Source organism: Passer domesticus, chromosome 10 (genome assembly GCF_036417665.1).
Source record: "Passer domesticus isolate bPasDom1 chromosome 10, bPasDom1.hap1, whole genome shotgun sequence".
Lineage (NCBI taxonomy): Eukaryota > Metazoa > Chordata > Aves > Passeriformes > Passeridae > Passer > Passer domesticus.
The window spans coordinates 32,586,295-32,610,577 of NC_087483.1; the positions used below are offsets into that span (position 1 = coordinate 32,586,295).

A 24,283-nucleotide genomic window follows, 5' to 3' on the forward strand; every position below is an offset into this window, starting at 1 on the left:
GTTCACTCCTGTGTGTTCCCAGCTGGGAACAGCATCTGACTGTTCAAGCACACTCAGCCAGGGAGGCACAGCACAGGAGGGAAATGCTGCTGTGGGAAGGACTCTTTGGAAAGGACTGTGTTTTGGGGATGCTGGGCTGCCCAGTCACACTGCACACAGATCAGTTGGCCTTTGCTGTTCCATTTCAGTCCAGGAGGACTCATTTCTGCAGGGTCCTAAGCCTGTTCATCTCCTCCTGCCACAAGAGGGTTGGAGGGCACTTCCTAGATGGTGACCTCAACAAAACTGACTCAGAGAGATATTTGATAAGTGATGACCTGAAATTCAAACCTGCTCCCAGTTCTTCCCTCCTCCTCCTCTTTTTTTTTTTTTTTTTTTTAAGAAAACTACAAGGTTGAGAGAAAAAGATATCAAAATAAAACTAAAAATAGGGCCAGCATGAGAGACTGATTCATCACGGTGCCTTTTAAATAACCCAAGCCCTGCTGTATGAATCTTTTTGCTAATTAAGGCAATTTGAATTCCCTGAAAAGAGCACTTTTTGTGGTTTTTCTCTTTTTTTCTTTTTTTTTTTTTTTTTTACTAAACCAATAATTACACTCTTGCACACACACACAAAAAAAGGCCTTTCTTCACCATTCCAGGCTGGAAACAGAAGAACAGATTCTTTCACAGCATATTTCTTCCTAGCAATACAACATCAGGAAGAACTTCCTGCTTTGCCTTCCCATTCTCTGCTCCCCCCCACCCTCTGCATCCCCAGAATGATGGAGTAGCTCACTTTGAACATGTCAAAGCAATGCCAGCCAAACCTTTCTCCACTTTTGTCTGAACACTGCTGATGCAGTGCATGCTCACAGACAGCAGCTTTTAAGACAAACGTAATGATGGATGACAAGTAAATGCCTTGAGGCACACACAGGAAAAAAAAAGACAATGAGGGAGAAAATGAAAAAGGAAAAGAAAGAATAAAATTCCACTAGTCTAATGAAAATACTTAAAAGAAAGAAAAGAAAAAGAATATTTTTAGGGCCCTGCTAAGGACTTCATAGTTTAGCCTTTTCTCTTTTCAGGAAAGGAGAAAGGAAAGAGGTTTTCCATTAAATCTGTGGACCATTTTCTTTTCCATCTGTGGCCTGGCATATTTCCCATCCCTCCTTATGAAAAGTTTGAGCCCAGTCTCAAGCCAGTGACATCAACTGGTGCAGCTGGCCCCTGTGTTTTGGTGTGAAGTGCAACTTCCTTTATTCCCACCTCCTACCTCCTGTGACTAACTAGCTGGTTTAAAGAATGGGTTAAGTTCAAAGAGGTTTTAACACTGTCTCTATTACCTCCCAGAAAATTTGAATAAAAACATCTTAAATATTTCATCAGCAGCTTCCCCCAAAACCTCTCTTTCCCACTGATTCAGCTGGGTATAACATGAAGCAATAAATCTATATGTGGGCGTTGCCACAACCACTAATTCCCCTTTGTTATAAGATGACCCTAAATTCATTAAACACGAACCTTCCAAAGTAAAAAATACCTGTAAACAACAGCAACAACAACAAAAAATCATAGTTTTGTGTTGCATTGGCATTTTATTACAAAGAAACTCAGACCAGTGCATAAATTAACCCTCTTTGGTATGCAGAGCTCATGTAGCATGATATAAGTCCCAGTGAAAGTTAAAAGAATAATTACCATTATTTCTCTAGTTGGATGACAAATTGGAACATTTTCTCTTTGAACTTTTAAAAGAACACTATGTTGTAGACCCAAAATGCTATTTGATCTAACTTCAGCTGTTATCAATTACTAATTTCTTCAATTACACAAATGTTGCATATTATTTTATATTCAGAAGATAAAAGAGAGATCCTACATCCTTGATGCACAAAGAATGCTCAAGTGTACCCTGAGGAGACAGGTAACACTCATCACATCTCATGTTAAACTTGGGAGATGGACACAACAGATGAGAACTGTCCCAGCCAAAGCTAGTCTATGTCACCCCATGACTGTCCAAAAATGTCAACAATTTCATAAATAAAATACAGTTATTAATGGTTTTCTCATTTCCAACTTCCATTCTTGGCTGGGTGAATGGACAAATGGATAGATAAAAATTATCACTACGGGCACAGAAGCCCTCTCCAACTGAAAAAAAAGAAAAAGGGGTGGGGGTCAGCTCAAGTGCCCAAAACATTAGCCAGATTTCCTTTTAATGTTCAGGAAGTTTGGCAAATATCCTCAAAATGTTTTTAAAGAATGACTTATCTGCCTTTCAGTCTGAGGACAGATCTTCCCCTAGCCCACAGTCAAGGTGCAGTGCTCAATCATGTTTATTTTTTCTAGTTGCTTTTCTGCTGGCTCACTTTTGACTGACATTGGCAATGGTGGAACAGAGACAAAACATGGAAGAGGGATGAGGGTGGCCAAACACTTACCTATTTCTTGGAATTTACAGAGAGGGAAGAACATTCAGGCTCTGTTGACTCACAGTGAGGCTCCCAACAGCGCTTTAGCTCAAGAAGTTGGGGCTGATGCTTTGTGACTTCAAGGGCTGAAGTTCAAGCCCTGTCACATCAGCAGGTGACACATTAAAACAGGAGGGTTTGTACTTCAGCAGGGCTTCACTGCTTTGGTTTTCTGTGGGCTCCCTGGGAACAGGCCCTTATTCATATTGGACAGCACTGCATGCAAAAACCCCAAACAAGTTGGCTGCCCAGCACAAGGAGGGCACTTTGAGCATTTGCCATATGGAGTAACTACTCAGATTTTCATTCTCTAGTTTACACGTCAGGCTAACACCCCCCTGGAGAACATCTATTATTGAAACTCAATACCATGCAGACTGGTTATAGCTTGAAACTTATCATCCTAGCCTTAGGCATCAGAGAAAAAGTTATTTGAGTTTTCCTGACTTAAAAATATACATTATGAGTTTTTTAATATATTTTTTAATTAACTCCTCTTCTCCTTTCTACTTTCACAGCTACACTAAATCATTCCAATTACAAGTTTTTTCAATATCAAGCCAAGAAGAGGTGATTATGAAGTATCAGAAATCATACCTTCCTCTCTGAGTTCCATGGCTGCTTTTGATTTGTGGACCTCAAACAGTCTGGCAGTGGTAAAGCCCCCCGCATCCTGCCTTGGAAATGCTAAATGCCTTGTGGCCCATATGACCTTGCTATTACAGTGTTGTTCAACTGCAATAGATGTTTTCAGTCTAGGCTGTTGTGATCCCATGTGCCTCATTCTTCTCCTTCCAGCCCTTCTCTCCCAAGTGTGGGCACCTGTCCATCTCATGGGCCAGCTCCAGTGTTCACACAAATATGTCAGATTGTTCAGGCAATTAGTTTGGCTGGAAATTGATGTGTTTCTGTTGGGTCATTTTTAGATCATCTCTCTAAACTACACAAGTTGGACTGTGCCTTCAAAAAGTCTGAAGTCTGTCAATGCCCAGTTTTGTATCAAATTAAGTTACCCTAAAACTGCACAGTCACCTTTTATGGATTCCAGGAATCTGTGAACCATGAATTAAAAACACTGTCCTAAGGCTGTGTTGTCATGATGGATAACACAGATCTATCTATTCTTTCACATTTACCAAATGATCTTTCAAAAATGATTGCTCAGACTGTCTGAAAAATCAATACATTGTCAGTCTCAGACTGCTGGGGATAGAGGAAGGGCAGTAAAGCCAGTGCAACTTACACATTAGTAGTGAAGACGCCGTAGATCAGATCTTGCTCAGGAAGGTAGAAGGTGCTTTGCAATTCGTTGTAATAGAAAGGGATTTCTCCAGCACGAGAGCAGTTCAGCCTGGCCTTCATGAAAGTTGTCCATGTGTCCTCCAGCAGAAACCTCCCTCCAATATCATTTTTGCACACCCTTGCCACCCGAGAGTACACTGTTTTCCCACAGTCATGTTCCACCGCATTCTCACGGAAGAAGAAGTAGGTGAACAAGCCGATGTCATAGGCAGCAATAAAGTTAGGCTCTGAAAAACAAACATTTGAAGAGATTTATATAGGTTAGAAATCAATCCTTGCTCACTGACTTGCTCAATGCATTGCGCTGCCAGCTCCATTTATGCAGCCTGTCAAAGCTGGGACCACAGGGAGTTTGGAGTCAGCAGAGGACATAAAAACAGTAGATGGGAATAATGATATATGAGGATATAGCTTTAGTACCTTTTTTCAGATCTTGGAAAGGCCCCATTGTTTCTCCACTTCATTGGCAAAGCTGCTACTGATTTCAGTGAAAGCAGAGTTCAACTCTTTGCATATGCATGACTATTCTCTGTACCTATACTCATTTTACAAGGTAAAGCCTTCCCATTGGGCTGCTTCACCTATTCACTTTTGAAGTGGACCTTATGATGTGTTAAATATGCTGTGTGCATCCGCCCGATTCCCCAGACAGCTGCACTGAAACATTCAAGCTACTCTCCCAGCACTGTCACATCTGGCTTTTATCATCAAACCTTTCCAGTTTCTAGACACAAAAGATTATCTTATGTCCATAAAACAAAACCATGCCAGAGACTGACAGTAGTGAAATGTGCTCTCCTTAATGCTTTTTCTCCTAAAATTTTCAGTATTATTTTCACAAGAATTGAAAAGAACTTTGAATTTAGTAGATTTAGTAATAAATATTTTAATTGGGGATATAACAAAGGTTTAAAGTGTACAGTCTTTTATCCTGAAAGTTTCATTGGTAAAAGGAAAAGTTTGGCCAATGAATAATATTTGACCAAACAAACAGACCTTCCCCAAACCTGTTGGTTTAATAAGGTGTTTTTACAATATTCATTTCTGAGTAGCGCTCAGAGGAAGAAGAATAAAGCAAGGACAGGATTCCTTTAAAGCTGCAGCCCAGGAGTGAAAGGAGAACAAAGAAAGGCAGCCCACTGCTGCTGCAAGGCAAGTTTGGGAGGCAGATGATGGTACAGAGGGGAGGGCGTTGCAAATCATCTCCTGTCAAACTTTCTCCTTCAAACTAACCATGAACCTTAAAGGGACCATTGTGATCCCCAATCTGACCTTCTGTCTAACACAAGCCAGAGGATTCACCCTGTAATTCCACCATCAGATCCTGTAGCTAACAGGAGAATTAGACCACATCTTTCAAAGGAGATCTGATATTAGTGGACAATGTCACCTGGCTTTACATCCATCACTTTCCTCAGTGACTTGTTCAAATCACTAAAGACTGACCCAGCTGCAACCTGTACTTCTTTTCCCATTTGACATTATCTGGTTTCAGCTCCCAATCACAGGTTCTTGTCATGACTTGTCTGCTAGATTAAAGAACTTTATCCTTTCCAAAATCTTCTCTTGATGTAAGTACTTCCATATCATGAACAAAACACCTTTTATCTCCTTTTCAGAAAGATAAATAAATTGAGCTCCTTAAGGCTCTTACTGTGAGGCAGGCTTTCCAAGTTTCAAATCACTGAATGGCTCTTCTCTGAATCACCTTCAGGTTTTCTGTTTCTTGTTGAAAAGTGGCCAGAACAGGAGAAAATTACTCCAATGTCACCAATGCTGCACAATGTTATAAATCCAAGAGTCACATTAGTTTTTCCAGTCACATACTAGAACTTCAGTTACTGTTTGTCTTCATTAAACTCCCCAGTTCCAATGTGGCATTCTTCTGAATCTTGCATTCATGCACAGACAAGAGGAACATGTTTCCAATGAGTGTGTATGGGCTATGATGCTTGTTGGTCCTAATTCAGAGTCTTTCCCAATGACATCTTTTTTCTTGCACTCTAGGTCTTCATACTGACTTTAGGATGCCTGCAGAAGCCTAGTTCAGTCTTATTAAGCTCCAGAGAGTCCCACTGCTCTTATCTTTAACTGAAAGGTCCTGAAATCTAATAGAAATATTTCAAGTATATGGTCAATTTACCTGGGTAAAAGGAGATAAGGGGAATATTGGGGTCTCCATCACTACAGTCTGTTCAGACTAGAAGTGATTTGCCCCAGTTGGAAGGTGTGGACTCAGTGCAGGGATTGCTGGTTGAAATTCTATAGTTTGTTTGATGCAGGGTATTATCACACTGGGGTAAGAGCTGCTTTTAATAACTATAAATCCACATCAGCATGGACTCACATGGAACATAACGTGCTGTGAAATTTCTCATTTTTGGAATGATCTTGCACTGAAACCAGGCGTCTTCAGCTGAGTCAGGGGAAGTAAAGAGTGCCTATCGCTCTGCAGAACTGGGTCAACAATATAATGCTTAAAGTTGATTTTGATCTTCAAATCTTTGAGTGGTTTTCTTGTTAAAATGATGTGTTGGTCATCTCACAAGAGAGAGACCCATATATATGTTAAATAGCCTATAAGACCCACTTTCTATATTCTAAATCAACTTTTCTGAAATAATTCCAGGCTCTTTTTAAATGTCTTCTAAGCGGCACTGATTATTGGTCCGGAAGCCCTTCCCCATCATAACTCTGGATCTCAATATGAAAAGAGAGAGAAAGATTTACAAGCCTGTCAAGCTGACTTTAATACATCTCTTGCTCAGATGTGACCCACATGACTTTACCATTGAGCCATTTGGAGTTGTATTGTGCTGTCCTAAGTGGGGGAACATTTCCAAGGCTGCGGTAAATAGCAGGATCCCGTCCAGAAAAATCAATCACAGTTGCAGCATAGAGTTCTCCTCGTGATGTAATCACAGCTGTCGAGTTATGCCGGGGGTCATATGGGCACCGAGCCACTCCATTAATTCTGTCAATGATTTTGCTGAGATTTCCTACCTGTATTTAAAAGGAGAGAGAAGAAAATTTAAAGAGCATCTGACTTTTTTAATGATATAAAGAATTTGGTTTGCCCGTGAGTACCTATGAGCAAATCCCTGATTTTTAAAAATCAAGTAGCTTGGAGAATGTAATCTTAGTGATGACTGAAAATTGATCTTTACAGCCAACATTTGCCAATGTAAGAAGTTGTGTCTGAACCTCACTGATCCTATTGCTTTGTACAAAGGGTTATTCCCCAGTCAATAAAGCCCAAACCCACTTGGTGCAATCAGGTGCTCCTCGTGCAAGTGCAGGTTTTTAATCTTCTGTAGACACCTCCTGAATACATATTGGCCTTAAACAAACATACAAATAAACATTTCTCTGGACCTGCTCCTGCCTCCTGTGAACACAAAGGGAGTTTTGCCCTTTATTTAAAAGAAACTTTAAAGTGTTTAGCTCAGGAGGTACTCACAGCTAAGCTTGTCCATATTCCCCATTTTCAGTGCCATACCCAAGGTTTACATGAGCAGCACTTTCTCCAGACCAAACTCACCCATAACATGAATGTTTTGTTCCCTAACTGCAGATACAGTCATTGCCCCAAAGCAGCCCAAAGAAGAAAACCAACATAATTTCAGTCAGCTGCATTTAGAACATATTTTATGCAGCCATGATAACCTGCCAAATGACTGTCTTTCCCCAGAGCATGTATCCAACCCTCTCCATCACTGCAAAAGAGGCAGAACACACCTGTCGACTGGAACACACTGGTGAAAAGGCATTGGTACCACAGGTAAAGACCTTCTTGCCATAAACAATCAGCACTCGGACATAGTTCTGACACTCTTCCTATAGGGACGCAAGACAGAGACAAAGGATTTTTGAAAATATTATTACATTAAAAATACCTGTATTGCAGCAAGGATGCACCTTCCTTAGCTCGAATTTGGGCTGAGATTTGTTGCCTCAAGCAGTGCACAGCTGTAGGGAGCCAGCAGTCTAGGAGAGCAAGCCCAATTTGCTGGTTATTTCTCTAACCATAGCCCTGCACAGTCTTGGGGTAGGATGTTAGCCATCAGGTCAATTTTGTCATAGCTACAAGTGCCTCTTTCTGTGCTCTGCTCAGATTGGAGGAGAAATTTTCCCTCTTTCCACGATGATACTTCTGACCTATTTTCCCAGTAATGCTGCAGCTTTGAAAACATTACCCAGACACCAACTCCACTGAAGGACAGCAGGTTTGTCTGCACTATAATTCAAACCAGTGCCAGCAGGAAAACAGCAGGAACTTCTCTTTAATAGACCAGGCTGGTCAAAGAATCTCATGCTTGAACAGGCTGTTACTTCCTGCCTCCCAAAAGATTGTGTGCTCAGGATTTTCCATGGTAGAAGGAGTTTCTCTTTCAGGCCAGGCCAGTGAGGAATAGCAAGTTCCCAGTCTCAGTTGCTCGACCACTTGCTGGTACCGATAGGCAACTCCCTCCACATGCCAGTCCCCAAGGATGTGGGGGTCCTGCTGTGGGGGTGGCAGCACAAGGCTGCAGTTGCCTTTTTGTTCAGAACATTACCTTCACATTGTTAGAGAGAGCCAGGGTCTCTCTTTCTACAGCCAGAGACCTGTGGAGTGCAAATCAGGCTAACTGAGCATCTCCTGGAGTTAAGATGTGGGGGTGGAGGAGGCCACATAAGGCAGGAACTTCCTAACAATACACACAGGAAAAGGGAGGTAAAAGACTAGTATGCAATTTCCAGAGGCAGTGCAAGAGGCTGCAGAGCCACTTGCCCCAAGGATCACCCAAAGAGCCCCAATGTTTACCAGCCTGCCTGCCCCAGGCCCCCAGAGGAGAGGATATGAGCAATGACTGGCACCCACTGGGCTCCAGGGGAAGAAAGTCTATTATGTTATACCTTAAACAGAAAAGGAAACTTTGTTAAAAAATAGCAACCTCAGCTGGGTTACCCGGGCTGCTTTGCTTTCTTCTCACCAATAGATCATCATTTGCCACTAAGTTGAGCCTACAGCTGCAGACACCACTTCTCCCTCCTGTAAGCAGCAATCATTCAGCAAGCTCCCGTCTCACAGCACTCCATGCTGTTGATCATTTCCCTGAAGACTTCATTTGCCAGACTCAGCAGTGTAAAAACACTCCCTATCATCTAGAAAGGAAGGGGTTTGCTTAGCTGGATTACACACTATCTTATTTCATTTGCTGTACAGAAAGGATCCAACAGGAAAGCTGCCAGTGTTAGCCACAGATGGCAACTGCATGGACATGATATGTGATGCTAGCTTTTGAATGGCACAGACTCCACTCCAGAGCCAGCCCAGGAGCACTTGCCCAGTCTGGAAAGAGGCTACTGAGCGCCACAGAGCACATGCTGCCAGTCTTGAGGGGCAGCAGGAATCAGATACCCAATGCCCGGCACCCAAAAATGAGAACTTAGATTCATAGCTCAGTCAACTCTTTTTGTTTCAGAAGCAGATCAGTCAGGGTGACAGTGCATCAATCCATCAAACAGGACCTTGAGAAGCACTGTCCCACCTGCTGTGTGTTGAGAATAGTGGTCTCATTGCTTCTTTTAACAAGACAAAGGGCTTGCCATCTTCTCTGCCCTCTCTTGTCATTGCTGCATGGCGCTGGGAGCCCTGTCAGTTCCTTCCTGCCCTAGAGATGTCTGCATTTCATGACTGGGTTAAGTAATTCCTCTTTCTGTAGAGTACAGTTATTCAATCCCACATAATTTTAGGACCACTATATATTTGACTGCAAAGTACTAAAAATTCTTGAACAAATGCTGTTAAAAAAAAGTATTAGGTCATCTCCCAACAGAGTGTTGTTTTCAGAATATGATTGATTTGCCATCTAACCTAGAATGCAGTTCTGTACTCAAATTTCACACAAGAGAGTACCCACCTGCTCCCCCTCCACTGCCACCATTCTCTGCTTTGTGCAAGGTCTGACACAGCTTCTGACCTAAAACAGCTAAGACCAGTTATGCTGCTGGACCCTTTCCTGCCTAGATATTACAATGTATTCCTAACTAAAGCCCTGCCCAGCAAAAATATAAAATCCTAAAAATATAAAATATAAATTTGCAGAATTCCCTTTACTTGCACAGAGCTGAATTACAGATTAACAAACTTCAATTTCTATAAAAACTTTCCAGATGAGAAGATAGTACACAAAAAGAATTTCTGTGAAATGTCATGTGCTGCAGACTTCTGGCAGTGATTAATCTGTTGCACACTTTTGCTCCATTTTTACTGCTTAAAAACAATGCTGCTAGATGTGGACCATGTCCACCTGTAGTTGTTCCTAGGAGTTAACTGAGCAGGCATTTTCCCTAGACCTGCCTTACTGATGATGGTAGCAGTACTCCATCCTCCTGGAGGAAGAGCAGTGATAATATGCTCATTTCATGCACTGGTCTCAAAGCAATTTAGACACTTAAGGTAATGTTCTGAAACAGATGCACATTGTCTGCCCTGCTCTCTCAGCTGGGGGAATGGAAACAATGCAGCTGCCAACCTCACTGTGGTGACACACTGGGTTAGAGGAGACACACAAAGGTCCAACTACGAGGCCACATCTCTCCAGCTTGCCTGGCCCAAAGCAGAATACAGTGCTCACCTCGTGTTTCTTATTGCTCTGCCCATGGCCAGTCACATCAGCCTATGAAGTCTCCAAAAAAAGTAAAGAAACAAAACCACTTAAATGCTCCAGCTTGCAGGATTTTTCTCAATACAGTGTCTATGAGATTTAATTTGATCCTCTTGCATCCCCATTCTCAAAACAAATAGCAAGGAACACTCTCCTCTGTGTTCTTTAAACTAGCCTGGATTTGCTCTGAAAAGTCATTCAATAAAGTGATCTCTGCAACAAGTCATAGCTGAGGCAACTGGTTAGTAAAATGATCTCACAAACCCCTACAGAAAATAGGAGCTATTTAATGCAGTTTCTTCCATGTGGTTGGAAAACTCTAGGCACACAGGAAGAAAAAATCAGATGGGCTGTAATATAAGCAGAAAATTTGGCAAGTTTGAACCCACCTCTGTCCAGACAAGACAATATTTGGATCCTGCTCTCACATTATGGAGCAGACAGTTAAATCTGTGTATGATCAGTCTGCAAATCTCATCACCAGAAGATATTACAGGGATAAAGGGATTAAGGTTTTAAATAAAGGGGGAAGACTGCATATTTATATGGTTAATAAGAATAACTTAGTTATATTAGTTAGGATTATTATTAAATATATGGCAGAGCTGATAAAAACCTGTGGCTCACTGCCAAAGAATTAAGCATATTTCTGATTTTCTTATGAATTACATGTTACATACTTTGAGGTTCTTGCTTCTTCCCCAAAATTACCTGGTACTCCTCCCTTTATTGAGATAGGGCCATAGATTTAGAAGGTATCACTTTTCTCCAGTCTAATGACCCTTGTTTTCCTCGAAAGGAAGAGGCCATGACTGCTAATGCTCAACACTACAGGCCACAGGATCTCACAGTCAGAACAAACTGCACTGAAGCCTCTTCCTGCTGCCTCCTCAGTTTAGGCATACTATCATTTATTGAATTTTTTTTTTTTTTTCAGTATTTAGAATTACTATTCATGCACTGTCTGTGAATGCTCTATGTCCATGACTGTGGACAGGACCAGGTCTCTTTCTAGCTCACAGAGACATCAGGTTATTTTGAGAGCACAATTCAAACCTGAGAAGCAAGAGTGGTGCCCTGTACTGCCTTCACTCATGTGAACAGTTCAGCAAATGGAGGGGCTGACCTCCTGCAGCTTCCATTTGAGGTAAAATTCAAAAAGTTTCAGGTTGCTGCAAATAAGACATCTGTAGATGCTTCTTAGTTGTTTATTCTGTCATCTCTTAATACCAGATTTCTAAAATGTTATAAACCCTGATCTCATTGTACAGATGCATTTTTCTTTGTAAGCATAGCTATATATAGGCACTACTTTAATGGCTTTCTAGTTTAAATTAACTACCCAAGCCCTGTTGTCAGAGATCTCCTTTTTAATTATTGGTTAACACTATTTCATCACATACTGATATATTTTACAGTTATACACTGTATGAGAAAAATGGCTGTTGCAGACAGTCTGCCATGCTCAGTAGAGAAACACAGACTCCTGGAGCACAACCTGGAGTTCAGAGAATCAGCCAGCAGAACTCCAAGTTACCCCTTCTGTGACATTTTAGAGCGCAGCAAACATTTAATTTATCTGCTGCAGTTTATCCCAATTTATTAAAAAATAATCAAGACCCAATTTGGTTCTTAAGCCCTGCTATTGGTACACTTTCAGATATCTGTATTTACTTCTTTGGACAAGCAAGTCTGTTACTCAGTTTAAGCCAAGGCCCCAGCCAAACTACCCTTCTCCTCTGAGTGGAACAGATAGCAAAGAGAATTTCTAATGATTTTTCTAGCCAAATGTTCTTTAATAGATTTCCTAATCAAATTTATTTGGGGGCTGATTCTGCACTGATAGCAGAAGTAATAGGAATGTAGGTTCAGGTCTCTAGGAACAGTTACAAAGGGGATAAAAATAGTTGATGGCCTCCCAGCTATTTCTGTTTCCCCTGGGATTTCTATGGTGCCTCTCCTACCTGGATGCCTATTATTCTTAAATGGTGTGGAGTTTCCCAGTTCCACCAGATAAGCAGATAAGCATCCTCTATGTGACACATAGCCACTGGAAGGACTGAAATAGCTCAATCCTCCTTTAGCTCAGCAATTTCTATGCACAAATCCTATTCCACTGGGCTGAAGCCTTGGCTAGGATTTCCCTGTAACCTTGTGCATCCACAGCAACAGGACACCACACAGAAAAAAGGAAGAAGCTGGATGTCCCACTGGCAGTACAGTGGGACAACCCAGCTGGATGCCTATCAGCTATTAATCTCACTTCTTCCTTGCTCCAGAAATGCTATTTGTGCATCATCTTCCTCCTGGCTACACAAAGCTCTTAGGGCCGAATGTAAGAGCTGCCATTTTTCATTGTTGTTTTCACAGTTTAAAATGATGGTGTACTGCTTTTGGAACATTAACAAATAATTTGGTGCTTAGACAAAAGAAAAACCAAAGTTCTAATGTTGAAAAAGCCACAATTGTCCATGTTAGGCAAAATTCCTTAGATGTGGTTGATGGTGACTGTTATGCAGAGACAAACCAATTACAAACTAGGAACTGAGCAACTCCTAATGAAATTAAATACATCTCTTCCCCTCCTGCTCTATCCATCACTCATTTTAACTACAACCTCTGGATGATTTCATTTGGAAGACACAAAGAAAGGCAACATAACACTGACTTTGTTCTCTGCACTGTCTCAGTAATGTGGATGTTTTCCAGGGGACAGTTTAAAGAGATTGATCATGCTACACTTTATAAATGCTGCAAAAAAAGAGAATGATTACTTGTGGAAGCCAGCATGGCTCTCCAGAGACAGAGCAAGCAAAACATGAACACTTCTTAGAGGAAACCACAAGTTTTAGTTGATAAAAATAACATCAATGAAAGAGAATTTTCTGAGGTGTTTGCTTTAGTACTGCATGATATATTGCGGACAGTTAATTTTAAAATCAGGTTCAGGAACTTAAACATTAAGTGATTAAAATCTGATAAATTACTGTGATAAAAAAAATCCTCAAAGTGAAATCACTCATAAACTTGCTGTCCTAGTGGAGCCCCAGCTGGGGTGGCACCAGCTCAGTATCAACATTTTATTAACAAACATTTAACCTAAAGATGGCAAAAGCTGCAACTATCAGTGAGGCCAACAGCCCATTTTATAAAGATACTATGCATTAAAGAAAGAGGAACAAAAGTGCTTTATGTATAAACATGGAGATTTCATCCCAAGAGTAGTAACTGTGAAAGGATTTAGTGGTCACATTGGCCAGGAAATTCTGCATGATCTCCTGTGGCAGAGGAGCTTACAAAACTGCCATGTATATGAGCTGAGGAGGGTGGAAGGCTGTTTTAATCACACTTAGGCATTAGAGAGATTGACAAGGGAATACAGGTGAAAAATTGAAGTGTGCAGAAAACAGACAAAAAGTATTCAAGGGCAGTAGAAAAATGACTTAGAGAAAAAGACTTGGAGAACTCATCTTTTTACTTTATCAAAAAGCCACAGTACTGCATTGAAAAGAGCATATAAGTGCCTCTGTAAAAAATAAATACTGATAACTAAAGGGCTCTTTAATCTAGCAAAGAAGGGCAAAATGAAACCAGATCCAAATTAAAAACAAAGTATGTGTTACCAGGGAAGGTAATCTGCCATTAGAACGATCCAGCAAAGCACAGGGAGCACATTTGCTTCAGGCCCTCAGTGCAACACTTTCCATCTTTTTCAAAAAGGTACAGCAGACAAACATGGGCACTGAGCTCTGTTTAGGAACAATCAAGTGAAATTCATGGCCAGAGGTGTCAGAAAAAAGGGACCTTCTAACCTTTTATCTAAGACCTAGACTTTTCATCTGCCTCTTCTCTAGACAATAGGTACTCAAATGGGAAGTGACTATTATATCATAATAATTGCACTTCTGTGATATACATTTTGTGGCTTTTATTCTTATGCTTCTTATTTTTCTTAGGGTACAGTTCTGTGCATTTTAGGAAGAAAATTTCTAAGCAGCAAGAAGAATCTTATTATCTTATACTTATCGCGCACAATAAAAAAGGCATTTTAATACATGAGCCAGTTTTGAAAGCTTCACCTAAAATACATACATTATTAAATGGGCAAGGAAAATATACCAGTCATATAACTTAGGCAAACCACACTGTGAATTAATGTATGATCCAAAGGTTCTCCTTCTTTCTGGCCTCTATCACAACATATCTAAGAGTTTAACAATCCAGAACACATTTATCATCAAATCATTCGTGCTGGGTAGGAACCTGCCATTAGTCAAGTTTTGACAAAGCAGAGCTGAGGCAGACAGAGCTCTGCACCTTGTACCACCATTGCACAGCAGAATCAGAAGTGTTCACAATGGTGCTGCCCTCACCTGCTGCCTTTACCCAGCCAAGGGCAGAGATCCTGGGTCAGATTTGGGCTTAGCTGGAGCAGAGCACTTCATCAGCTGCTTAGACTGAACTTGGTCTTTTTGAGCTGTTGCTGAGTCATTTCTCTGCAGTATAACTAACAATGAATGTACAGGGGACTCAGCTGTGGACACACAGGGTAGTGTAGATACACACCTGGGAGATCAGTGTTTACTTAGCTACTTCAGAATCCTTCTGCCTTTTTAGCTTCCTGTCTTCTTGTCAGTCTTAGTCAACACCTTTGTTTGCCATTAATTGTATGTCAAGGAGTGCCTAACAACCTGCTTGACTACCATTCCTCCAAACTTCACTCATGAGCACTGCGTCTAACAAATTATTTCAAACTCTGTGTCACAATCAACATAAACTCAGCAGTTCAGAGCATTATGCTCTTGACATTTTTTTGCAAACCCTTTGCAGTGTGAGAAGGCAGCAGTGAAGATACTCGGACTGTCGCTTACTTTTGGCATAACAGTAACAAAGAGAGATTTAAATTACCCTAGAATTTGTTCAGTCACATGGTAAAGTATGGCTTTATCCAGTGGTTGACAAAATATTTCCAGGTTATAAATACAAATTCTTCACAAACAGCAGGACACAACTTAAATCTAACAGACTTTACAACAGAAGAAAAGAGGAAAACCTTTCTTTGCATGTTTAAGGTGCAAATACCACAAATTCCAAAATTCTTCATGTCTTGAATTTTGGTGTTTTTCAATTCTGTCCTAATCCTTCTCATTGCTGGCCATGTTTGGTGTTTGCCCATCCCAACCATTTTGCCTCTGTGTTGATTTCCTGCATAACGTAGTTTCTACTTGAAACTCTAACAGATGTTCTAGAATTCCCATTCTCCAGTTCTCCACAGCTATATGAAGAAAATTGTTGCCTATCTGGCAAAACTCAAGCTATTTTTTTTGGGTACATACAAGTTGATACAGTAATCACATTAGCTTTATTATATAAAAATAAAATTGTCAATGGATCGGGTAATCCTGTGTTTAAAGCAGCAAACTGGAATGTGGCAGATTCCAGCATTTTGGGCCAGCCACACAGTCACTCTGCTTGATTGCCTGTATCTAAGCAAAGATTGTGCTTATTCTGTCTTATCATTTGCTCATCTCCTCTGGTTTGTACTGAAAGCTCTTTGCAGAGTTGTATTAAAGACAACAGACACCCTCTCAGCTGAGGAGTGAAGATTTTTGAAGTGCATGAATTTCACATTTGAAAAATAAAAAAAAATCCTGCCTTTAGGTAGATGCCTTCATTTTAGCTTCTCAGAAGAAGGGTGGAAAGGCCCTGTGGCTGGATCAGAAATGCCTGCAAACTCCAAACTTCTGGGACAGCATGTGCAAGTTCAAGCAATTCCTACTTTAAAATGCAGTTTAACAGAGTGCACCTGCCTCCCAAGCAGCTCTGTGATATTCAACCTGAACAGATTGCAGTGTGCGAGCAGATTCAATTCTCACTTTCCAGGGAATTCTACAACTATGAACTCCAACTGCAAGCAAACATTGAATCCCACGTGGCTGAACACCAGTGGCTCATTGCTGAGGACCTGGGCTAAGCCAGCCTGCCTGGCCTCACATCCCTCTGCAGGATGCTACCCCTGGCTTGCCACCACTCCGCTCCCTGATGTGTCACAAATTGTGTCCTCTCCAGCAGAGAAATCACCTTTAAATTTCATGCAGAGCAAGTGTAATAACTTGGACAGGGGGCCTTTGAAGTGGCTTGCTTGGTGGTGCTTATACCCATGTGGCAGTACAGCTAAACTGCTGCAAATTTGCAAGCTCGAACTGGTGTCAGACATCCTCTGTGTGGATTTCACATGTTGCAAATATATTTACCCGTAACATCATTGTAACAAAGCAAAACTTACCTCTGTTTTCCCTTTACTTTGACAGGACCTCCTGGTGTCTTCATCTGAACCCCATGCTGTTGCCTGAAAAACCAAAGTGCACAAGTCACACAAGAATGCCACCAACCACCATGTCTAGAGACTCCCAAAACAAAAGCAAGCATCTCCAGCCAATTTACACAGCCCAATTTAAAAGCAGCATTGTGACAGTAAACATGTATCCAACTCCCACTGTGCTCACAGTGCACACAAATGATAAATAGATGAGAAGTTCAGAGGCGGTGGCAACTGGAATGTTCACAGAGGACAAACTTTAATTTACATGTAAATATAACTTCTGATCATCATTCAGCTGGAAGGTCCAAGACATAAGCCCCACACACCAAGCCATCACATTCTTTTTAAAGAGGATAGCGCTGTATAAACCCTCAGCTTTCATTGCCAAAAAGAAAAATTCCCTACAGCGAAGTCCAGCAGTTCTGTTCAAATCTCTTGGTCTTCTTAAATTTACCCCCAAGATTATCACCTTCTAAGTAACCCTGCAGTGAATCAAACTGGATCAAAACTGGGAGCTGACAGGTAAAACCCAGAGAGATGGGAAGAGGGGAGAAAGACTGATGGTGATTTGTGATGCCAGACAAGTGGGGTCAGGTCCTGATGTAGAGTAAAACACATTAGGGCTGAGGGCACTATTGACTGGAGGCTGAGAGCATGTGGGGTCCCCAGTGACCTCTGACTGCTTCAGAATGAAGAGGCCCCTTCCTCCACAAGAAAACTCAAGAAAAGCTGCATTAGAGAGAACTTTTAAATGTAAAATATTTAGCAACATATCCAACTATTCAGTGCCCTCCCCAATTTTCCTCCCTTCAGCACTTTTTAAAAATAGTCCTAACAAATTCAAGCAGGTATTGTTAGCTGGAGGTAAAAATACATATAAATATCCACACTATACATAATACATCATTCTGAGTACCAGAAAAACAGCTCTGCTACATAGGGAAAGGTCAGGCTCACAAAGTACAGATAAAGATCCAGAGCTCCCTTAACAGGGCCAGATTTTCTTTATTTTTATTTTCCTCAGTCCATTACCAACAAAGGAAATAGCTTCAAAGTTCGGTCCGGATCTGAACTCTTCTTGAACTTCTCATTGCAGCCAATATGTTTTTTAAAACCTAGGCTGCCATAGAAATTGTCCTCTTGACACATGATAAATTCATTTTTTTGCAGGAGAAAGTTGGGAAACCACTAAAAAAAGAAGATGAATTTTCCAACTCCCAGCTCAGGTCCATGAAGACATTCAGATCTACAAGAAATGCAACAAGCCAGGAAATGCATTTATATACAACATTAGCGGAAGGGATAGTTCTAGCTCATTAAAAAACCAAAAAACCAAAAAAACCAACCAAACAAAAAAACCAAAAAAACAACAACAAAAACAAAACAAACAACAAAAAAAACCCTAAAAAAACAACAAACAACCAACCAACAAAAAAAAAACTCCACACCCTATCTCTCCATTAGCTGAGCATGCCATTCAATCTGACTTGAAATAAGACTTCATGAGCACAGGCAAAGATCTGGTGAGAGAAGGGAAGAGCACAGGCCTTTCCTTGGAAGCCACTTGGGAAATATCTCCCATACACTGCAGTCCAGTCCAGGGTGGAGGCCAAAAGCTTGTGCCTCAGAAGTGTTTTTGTGAGACCTGGGATAAGTCCTTGCTGAAAAGGATCATTCAGTCATATCCTGAGAGGGAATGACACTGAATGACAGAGCTTACATTGTAAGCCATCACTGGAGAGCAAGGAATTTTGCCTGCTGACTACCAGCAGCCATTGACATCAGCAAAGCAACTGCACAGTAGGATTATGATCTGTAATCCCTCTAGAGCATGGCTCTAGCCCATGCTCATTAAAACACAGTGTTTTTGCACCTTCAAGTTTTGACAATTTTAATTTAAAAAAAAGAAAAAGAAAAAAAGATACTCAGGAAAGAGATCATTTTTTGTGAGGCCCTTCTTCCCATTTTAAAACCAGAGACACAGAACTTTCCATTTTACAGCCCAGTTTACCTTAACAGTGCTTGACAGGAGAAAATGAAAACAAAAATTGTTGGTTGCTTCAGCAATCGATGCTGCTTCTCTGCAAATACACTGGGTCATCTGGGATTGCAGCAGTGCAACACAGAAGGATTTGGCCTCCCAGGGGTCACCCAGCTCTTCCTGCCAAACACCTGCACCACAGAACTTCAAGGCATGTTGCACACATAGCTCTAGTCAGAGCACTGCTCTCCTCCAGCGATGTTCTAATGTGCCTAAATGTTTTCTTTTATTAGGCACATTGCCCTTCAGCCTTCTGAAGCACTACCTTGATGAGTAGTGATAAAAAAGATCTTAGCGATGGCCCAAATTATAGCAACATGTTGTTTGTGACTACACCATTAGTCAGGGTGCATCTCATTAGAGCTAAGAGGATAATTAAGCAATATGGCAAGCCAGAGCGTGTTTTACAAGTCCCACACATGTCTTTGGCAGGACAGGGGGGAGCTAGCTTGAGGGCTGAGTAACTCCAATGACCTCTGGTGACTCAAAGAAAATATTCATGACCCTGCAAAGCAGAACATCTTGAAAATAATAAAAGTATAATTGCAAAGCCAAGCAGCTAATGTGCAGTTAAATATTTGCACTGCAAGATCCACTGACCTGCAGACTAGACCAGGCCTTGTGCTGGGCTCCCAGGAGCCCACACACATCTGTGGCCATGGCCGTGGCTGTGGCTTGGACCTGGCTAGGCTCAGACCTCTGAGTCTGGGGCTTTCACATGAGCACTCCAGCATTGTTCAGTTTCTTTACTTGACTTGACTGATCAGCTGTCTTTTCAGGTCAAAATGTCCCAGCCCTGTCACCTCTGTTGCTTTGGGCTACTCTGTACAAACTCCCTGTGGGATGCTGGTGTTCTGTGTCCTCTCACTGGTGTATCCAACCCAAGCTCTTCCTCCACAGATGAATATATGCTCTTCCTCTGACTTAGATCCTTTTTGCCCCAGGATCAAACTACTGGACATTTGACAGAGCAACTTGCAGAAAGATCTCTCTCTCTCCAGGGTGCATCTATATGTAACTATGTATTTATCAGTGAGGCACAGACCTACTTAATACTTGCATAACACCACAGCACTGTAAGAAGTGCTTTGTACTTTGGCTTCCTTACCTGATCATAATGCTTCTCAAAAGCCAGGTTCTTGAACAATGGCTTAGGTTGCTCCCCTCCCTTTCCTCATATCCCTCAATAAACCAAATTATTATTTTTTGGGCTTTTTTACTGCTTTAACTGCCTCTGCACACTTGGATGAGGTACAAACTGTATCCACCAGATGTTTTCGGTCACTCTGTTGGGATATCATCCTGAATTTATGATTAATTTTCTCAGTTGTTCGAGACATTTCAGTTTCCCAGCCCCAGAAAACACATCTGGGATTATTTTTATACCTCCTGCTACATTTGTCAGTCAAAAGCAGTACACATCTCTGGAGCCATACGCAATAAAACAATTTTCATGGCATGGGTTGTGGAAGACAGTCTGGATGAAGACGTGACAAACCTGGGAGCAGGGCTACATCCAAACACAGGACAGTATGTACTAGCCATGTGCTTAAGCAACCAAGCAACCAGCTTTTTAGGCTGTCAGGGTGTCAGCAATTCCTCCCATGACATCCTTATGGACAGCACTCCCGCTTCTCATGCTACCTCCTTACAAACTCATAAGTATTTCTTCCCTCAAGCATTTCCAGAAGAAATGCAGTTTCTAGCAGTGTTTCCAGCCACTTTGAACACCTCCTCTATAACCACGTGGCCCATTTGGAGGATGGGGGTACCCAGATCATGGAACAGCTCAGGGCTGCAGCTGCTCTGCAAGATGAGCCATGCAAACCATGGGCAGGAATGCCCAGCCACCTGTGCAGACAGACACCAGAGGACAAGCAACTTTGTCCCTGAACTGAAAATGCAAATAAATGTGCCCTGCTGCAGCCTATTTGCAAGGACAGCTGGTCCTTCACATCTCTGTTTCTTGAGTTCCATGCAGGCAGTTTTTTTTCAATTTTTTTTTTAATTGCATGTTTGTGTATTATTTCTGCATTTTTAGAAGTCCCATGGAGGAGACAATCACAGAGAAGCATTTGAGTGTACAATCACACCCACCCAGTGTGACATTGCCTGACTAGAAATTAACAGAAGGGGCCACAATAGCTAAGCCTATTAAGTGCATAGCTGAATATTCAGAGGTCACATCCGGACACAGAAAGAAAGAGTTAATGTCTCTCCCAATAAATTATAAGCATCACAGTTTGCTACCAGCTCTGACTGCAGATCAGCAGTGCTCTAGAATTCTAGCTCATCATGTGCTGTCACATCAGTTATTCAGCACGCACTGCTGAGAGAAGCTTTCTAGATACATTTATTTAATTACCTGCACATCCTGGCGTTGGCTTCCAAAGCACCTGCCTGTCACTAGCAAGCCCTGTTATCAATAGTTATGTGCATCCTCAACTGTTAATGTGAAAATTTCTTAGACTTCTATGGACCAGCTTTTACACTCAGGTCAGCAATTTATACTTCAACACCACAATATGAATGTATAGATTAAGTATACACTAATCCCTGCAGTGTACTTGCACAATAGAGGTTGCAGATTTTCATGCAAAACCAAAACATTGCTTTAAAACTGGAAAGTTAAGATTGGAGGAGAATATGCTACATCCATATTTATCAATTAAACACATTGTTAAACACATCTAAGGTGTTCTATTACAAAACTATCCATCTGTTACCAACCTCACTTCCATGAAACAACTGCTGCATGCAAACCACTTGCATGCCTGAAGACAGACCCACAACCATGTTGTTCTGCCCTATTAGGGGAAAAATGTGTAATACCAGAATGCACATTTTATATATCTGAAAGGAAACAAATATTCCTCAAGTACAAGCTTACTAGAAAAAAATAACAAATTCAACAAACAAAACCACCATGAAGCAAGCAAGCAAACACCCCCCAAATGAGGTACTGATTCTGTGAGATGCCAGCTTTTTCTAGAAGGTGCTGTGTTCCTCAGGTTTCTGCTACTGTCAGCAGATGCAGAAGCAAAAGCAGCACCTTGTGTCCCAGGCTCGGGTGTGCAGGGACTGCTGACACAGGAGTTTCCATTTCCATCAAGCCTCTGCAGTGCCCACAGGAGATTTCTCTGCCTGCCCACAGAATGTGAGGTGATTTTGGTTCTCTGCTTGTGCTGCGAGGGCACCCCGAGCAGAGCCTGCCAGTCACATCACCTTTTTGCTGAGTTATGCATGAGGAAGGAGGGCAGGAGGTGCTGTGCTGTGACAGCTACTGTGCACCAGAGACCTGAGCTGGCAGACTTATTCCTTTCCCAGTGTATTTATTTACGTCTTCCTTTCCAGTAACTGTACAAGGCACTAGTATGTTCAGAAAAAATGTACCTCTTGAAAAAAAACCAAAAACTTGCTTCCTAGATTCCATATACAGGCCAAAAATCTCTCAATCTCTTATTTACATTGATAAATTGTTTTTGGATCAGCTCATTTTACAGTAAGGTATGGAAGAATTTCTTCAAGTCTTTGGAGAGAATAACATGGAGGGACTATGTTTCCACCCTGCATTTAGAATCTGCCAACTTCAGTGTAAATAAAGCACATATTTACACACCCTAGTAGGCCAGTTTAGCTTAATCACATTCTTAGGGATTGCTAAATTGGGGTGCAGAGTCATTCCCTCAGTGGTTGCTCAGAAGCTGGTTCATTCCCTTACAAGATGCCAGCCTCAATATTCCCATCCATACTGATGAACAGACCTCTAAAATATCACCCATAGATTCTTGCTGATAATGAAAAATCAATGTCACAAGTGTTTCCCTATGTTTCAATACACTTTGTAGTGTCTACATAACATAGCAGCAGTCTTCTCTGGGCAAATGCTGCAGCATTTAAAAGGAATTTATAAATGCTGGGTCTTACAACACTTAGAAGAAAAAAATCTTTCAAAGAAGTCCTATAGGCTGAATGCAGAAAATCCATTAAGAGGTTATTCCATTTCTATGATGTTTACAGTGAAAACATTCCTACAACACTTCAGCTATTTCTTCCCTATTTAATCCTCCAGAACTTCTCCATAAATACTTGCTGTTTTAGTCTAAAAGTGGAAAGTTAAATTCCCTTTTTGAAGCACTGGTTTTTGTCTCTTGAGGACAAGGAACATTTACAGTGCTCCATAAATAATAACTTTTTTGAAATCTAACTTCCTTACAATAAAGCACAGTAGCTTAATTCCCTAGAGGCCGTTTCTGAAGTTTCAACACTGGTAATTTATTAAAACTGTGATAACCATGTCTGATAAAAAGATAACTAATACCAAAAGAACAGAATGCCAAACTTCAATTAGTTCTGCTTCACACTGCAGTATACAAATTGCAGATCACTGCTGTGTGCAATGACAGGTATGAGGAATGATCATGAAATTCAGTCAATTCATTGCAGGGAGAAAAGGGGGTTTGGATGAAGGGAATTGCATTGTGTGTTATCAAATTATTAATTGATTTCCCTTAAGTGATCTCAGATCCTTCAAGACGTGGTAAATTCAAGCTGTTTGCTCCATTTAAACCCATAGTGCCCAGACACAGCTCTTCTGGATTGGCTGGACAGTAACTCAATTATAACACTTAGATGATGGAGGTTCACAAACAAACAAGTGAAAAAATGCATCACTGAGTTTCAGCTCCTGTAACCTTAATCTCTGAATCAGACCATCTTTCTACAAACAAATGTCAGCATCTCACTTACAGGGACCGCTCTTGGCCTGGCATTTATTGGCTGCTAAACACAATGGCTCACTCTGTTCATGCCAGAGAAGTGGATGCTTCATACTGGCACAGTAAGGATGGAATAATCCATCAAAAGAAGGACATGCTCATTTTAAGAATGAATATTTCACTCAGTTCTGAGTAATACCATCTTTGGATATTCAGGATTCTCATGGACTGTTATCACATCATTGCAAAGGGAAATGCAACATTCTGAGGTGCATTCCTCTGCCCTGGTTCACCTATTGCACAAATCAGCATTTGACCTGTAAACAGGAAGGAGCATTTTCAGAAGACTGACTTTGTTTTCTTTGGTTTAATTCTTAAGCCTTTTTGATTTAGAGTAGTCTGTCCCCTCACTTTATGTTTCCAGGCACAACTGGACAGAGCACCTCTCTAACACCTGGCAGAACAGGGCCCCAGACTCCAGATAAGGGAGCTCTTGCTTTTTGGATCAAGTTATCTCAGCCCAAATGAGGTCCTGTACCTCAGCTGAGCCATGGTCACTCACCCTGTTCATGGTCCTCCTGTACCTCAGATGCAAGGTAAAATGCTTCACAGTTTTCCTCCTGTGCACAGTGCTGCAGCAAGTGGGTAACCTCCTGTACCACAGTTGGCGTCTGTGCCTAAAGGCACAACCTGCTCTCAACTGCAAATGCTATTCTTTCAGAGAAAGTTCTTAGCTGCTGTGAATTCTTCTTTGGTGGTCAATGCTACTGATTTTCTCTCTTTCACAG

At 41.3% G+C, this 24,283-nt stretch overlaps 1 protein-coding gene and 1 long non-coding RNA gene across 7 annotated transcripts in view; one reads left to right on the forward strand and one right to left on the reverse strand.

Annotated features, from left to right (window-relative positions):
- SEMA5B (semaphorin 5B) overlaps positions 1-24,283 on the reverse strand; it is a 268,694-nt gene that overhangs the window by 64,173 nt on the left and 180,238 nt on the right. For all 6 annotated transcript variants that reach the window (XM_064435011.1, XM_064435012.1, XM_064435010.1 and 3 more), the window contains 4 exons: positions 16,701-16,763; positions 7,503-7,601; positions 6,554-6,767; positions 3,706-3,991 (listed from right to left, as the gene is read on the reverse strand). In XM_064435011.1, the coding sequence (XP_064291081.1) occupies positions 3,706-3,991; positions 6,554-6,767; positions 7,503-7,601; positions 16,701-16,763 (662 nt within the window). The remainder of the gene's footprint in view (positions 1-3,705; positions 3,992-6,553; positions 6,768-7,502; positions 7,602-16,700; positions 16,764-24,283) is intronic.
- Positions 2,606-4,916, forward strand: LOC135309123 (uncharacterized). Its single transcript, XR_010369446.1, has 3 exons — positions 2,606-2,749; positions 2,981-3,032; positions 4,817-4,916. It is a non-coding gene; the product is annotated as an uncharacterized LOC135309123 (long non-coding RNA).